Genomic DNA, 3,223 nt, shown 5'->3' with positions numbered 1-3,223 from the left:
ATTTATTGCTGCCCATAGAAACAGGCACCCCCAAACTCTCCTAGTGGGACAAGTTCAGAGTCCAGTGGCACCTTTAGTCAAACTGCGGCCCTCCAGATATCCATGGACTACAATTCCCATGAGCCCCTGCCAGCGAATGCTGGCAGAGGCTCATGGGAATTGCAGTCCATGGCCATCTGGAGGGCGGCAGTTTGACTACCCCTATTTAAGACCAGCAAAGATGTATTCAAGGCGTGAGCTTTGGAGTTCAAGCACCCTTCCTCAGACTAGGAACTCTCTTTCCCTCCAGTTCTGGATCACAATTTATAGGAAATCACAATTTCAGCTACATTTGAAATTTGAAATTACGAAGGTGGCAGAGAGATGAGTAGGCGGTGGGAGAAGAGGGGCACTAATTGAGGATGCGGGGGGGGGGGGGAGGGCCAAGGGAAAGGAGAGGGGGACCTTCAAAACGGCCAGCCTCCCCCCCCCCCCATCCCGAAGTCCTGAAAGGGAGCTCGGGGGAAGCGGCTGTCTCCTCGTGCTTCCCACGCGAGTCGGTTTCGGTCTCATTTTAAAATGTTGCGCTTCAGGTGGTTTATCCCCCCCATGATTAGGCTACGTGGAGCCACGGCGGCCGGGGGGCTTGGGAAATGTTTGCTGCACGAAAGCGCCAATGGACCTGCGGGAGCAGAACAGGGAGGGGGGCCCACGGCTGAGCGCCCCCCGCGACGTCTCCGCCCTGGCGAGCCCCGGAGCCCCCGGCCCCGCCCTCCCTCCCTCCCGGAGCATGGGCAGAAGGCCGGGACCAAGAGGAGGCGGAGAGGCGGAGGCGGCGCCTGGACGGACGGGCGGGCGGGCATGGCGGGCACGTCCCTCCCTGCTGGTGCTGCTGGCGCTGCCGGCGCTGCCGGGAGGTCTCCTGCCGCGGGGCGGGCTCTGCTGCTCGTGGGCCCGTCCGCCTCGGGCCGCTCCGCCCTGCTCTTCCGCGCCGCCGCCGCCCAGGCCGCCTCCTCCTCCTCCTCCTCCTCCCCGTCGGCGGGCCGCGTCCTCTTCCTGGCGCCCCGGCCCCTCCAGCGCCTGCCCGGCCGGCCCGCCGCCCCCGCCGCAGCCCTCCAGGTGGCCCGCAGGGCAGGGCAGGGGCAGGGGCAGGGGCGAGGGGAGGGGAGGGCGTGCTCGGGCTCGGCTCCGGGGGGCCCCTCCTGGCATGCCCCTGTGGGGCCCAGGCTGGCCAGGCATCCTGGGTTATCTGAGGGGGGGGGCGTCCTTGTGAATTCCCCGCCTTCTGCAGGGGGTGGACGACAGAACCCGGAGGGGCCCCTCCAAGACCCCAGGGCACCCCCCCCCCCAGCTTCTGGCAGCAAACGGGTGGGGTTGGCCAGAGCTTCCTTTATGGGGGACATGGCTAACCCCCCAATATGTGGTGTGTGCGGGGGGGGGGGAGCTGGTAGGACTGAGAAGCCACTTTAGAGGGTTATGGGTGTCTGTGCAGCAGGATTCGCACTCTGCACAAACCTGGTCTCAGAAGAGAACACCTTTTGCAGCTGTCTTTGGCCTTCCCTGCAAGCTCTGCTTTTTCTAAAAAAGTCAGAGGGTGGGGTGGGGGTCTTTTTCCATCCCCCTTCTGCAGGGAAAGAGGGTGGCCTGGAGCCATCGGGGTTTGAGAGGAGGGGAGACTGACTTCTGGGCCTCAAAAAACCCAACATGGGATTTGTAGGATCAGGCCTCTCCGTCCCCCACAACCCTGAAGTGGTACGTTCTGGTGGGAAATACAACTGCTATCTAGACAGACCCCACAGCTGTCCCTGGGTCAATGCAGCGTGTGGACCCAGGGCTTCATCCCTCCCTCACACTCTTCCTTTCCTCTCCCTAGAGAATCCAGTTCCGGTACCCGGCCTCCCTCCGGGAGCTGCTTCAGCTGCTGGCCTCCTTGCACGAGACCTGGCCCGGCGACCTGTCTCTGTTGCTGCTGGACAGCCTGGAAGAATACCTGGCCGGTGGGCCTGGGCCTCAGGCAGCCGCTCAGCTCGCGGCCTTGCTGCTGGACACGGCGGACCACTTCAGCCGGAAAGGCAGGGCGGAGCCCCGCGGCTGCCGGCTCATGGTTTCCATGAAGCTCCCCGGGGAAGGCGGAGAGGGAGCGGAGCAGCTGTCGGCTGTTCAGCGCTACTTCTTGGCCCAGTGCTGGCTGCTGCCGGAGACACCACCGGGGAGCCCCGGGGGTTCAGGCGGCCAGGGGCTCCCCCAGCGGGTCAGAGCGCGCCTCTCCCAGCCGGGCACCGAGGATCAGGAATGGCTGCTGAGATTTCCGCCCCAGGAGGAGATGAAGATTGCACCACTTCCAGGCCCAGGGCGCAAGAGCCCCCCAGGCACCGAAACCCACCCCGTCCTGGACCTCTGGTGGGCCTGACCCAGAACCTTTGTCAAAACTACGGTCTACCTGGGAACACGTAGGCGTTGACCCCACCACTTCCCTCCGCTGGCAGGAAAGGCTCCTTGGGTCGATGATTCCCCCCCTACCCCCAGACTATGGGCCAGCTTCTGTTTTGGTGGGCTGCCTGTCTTGAGGGGGTGGCCAGTTCTGCTCTCTGGGCTGCAAAGTGCTCGGGTTTCTCAGGAGCGATGCCAGCCCAGGGGAGTGGAAAGGACTGTGAAGGCCAGGGCAGGGCTGCCGGGGGGGGGGGGGGGAACAGGACTTCTTGCAGGGGGGGGGGTCTATCAATGACAGGAAGTGGAAAAAATAAATCCAGCAATGTGATTTGAATCCCAAACTGCGCAAGTCAGTTAGCTGGTAGTAAATGGGACACCCAAGTGGGGGTGGGGTGGGGTGGGGGGTGCCTCTCTGATGCTTCCCTCTCTCTCCCTGGAATAAGGAGGGGGGATCCAGCCTGCCCTGTGTCCTCCCAGTGGCCCTCCCAGGGCTGCTTGGTTCCTTGGCTGCCAGTACTTCTGATACCACTTCTTCAGATACTCAGCTTGGTGTCGTGGTTAGGAGCAGTGGCTCCTAATCTGGAAAACCCCTGCTGGGTGACCTTGGGCCAGTCACAGTTCTCTCAGAGCTCTCTCAGTTGCACCTGCCTCACTGGGGGACTGCTGGGAGAGGAAGGGAAGGTGATTGAGAGTTATTTTGAGACTCCTTCGGGTAGTAAAAAGTGGGATGCAAGATAACCAGCTCGTCCAGGGGCACCTTTTTAAGACCGACCAAGTTTTATTCTGGGTCGAAGCTGTCCTGTGGCACTGGACT

General features: G+C 62.7%; 1 protein-coding gene across 1 annotated transcript; it reads left to right on the top strand.

Moving 5' to 3' along the window:
- Window positions 1-432: 432 nt before the first annotated feature.
- On the top strand, window positions 433-2,651 carry SWSAP1 (SWIM-type zinc finger 7 associated protein 1). Its single transcript, XM_077329956.1, has 2 exons — window positions 433-1,098; window positions 1,853-2,651. The coding sequence occupies exons 1-2, from the start codon at window positions 559-561 to the stop codon at window positions 2,387-2,389; spliced, it is 1,077 nt and encodes a 358-aa protein (XP_077186071.1). The 5' UTR covers window positions 433-558; the 3' UTR covers window positions 2,390-2,651.
- Window positions 2,652-3,223: the final 572 nt, after the last annotated feature.

This window comes from Paroedura picta, chromosome 3, assembly GCF_049243985.1.
Source record: "Paroedura picta isolate Pp20150507F chromosome 3, Ppicta_v3.0, whole genome shotgun sequence".
Classification (NCBI taxonomy): Eukaryota; Metazoa; Chordata; class Lepidosauria; order Squamata; family Gekkonidae; genus Paroedura; species Paroedura picta.
The sequence above is the reverse complement of the archived record's forward strand: the minus strand, read 5'-3'. Positions and strand labels throughout refer to the sequence as shown.

What these genes read in the sequence shown, in the direction of transcription:
- SWSAP1 (XM_077329956.1), top strand. Translation starts at nt 559, where the DNA reads ATGTTGCGCTTCAGGTGGTTTATCCCCCCCATGATTAGGCTACGTGGA. An exon ending in CCCCCGCCGCAGCCCTCCAG is followed by an intron (nt 1,099 to 1,852) that starts GTGGCCCGCAGG and finishes TCCTCTCCCTAG; the next exon opens with AGAATCCAGTTCCGGTACCC.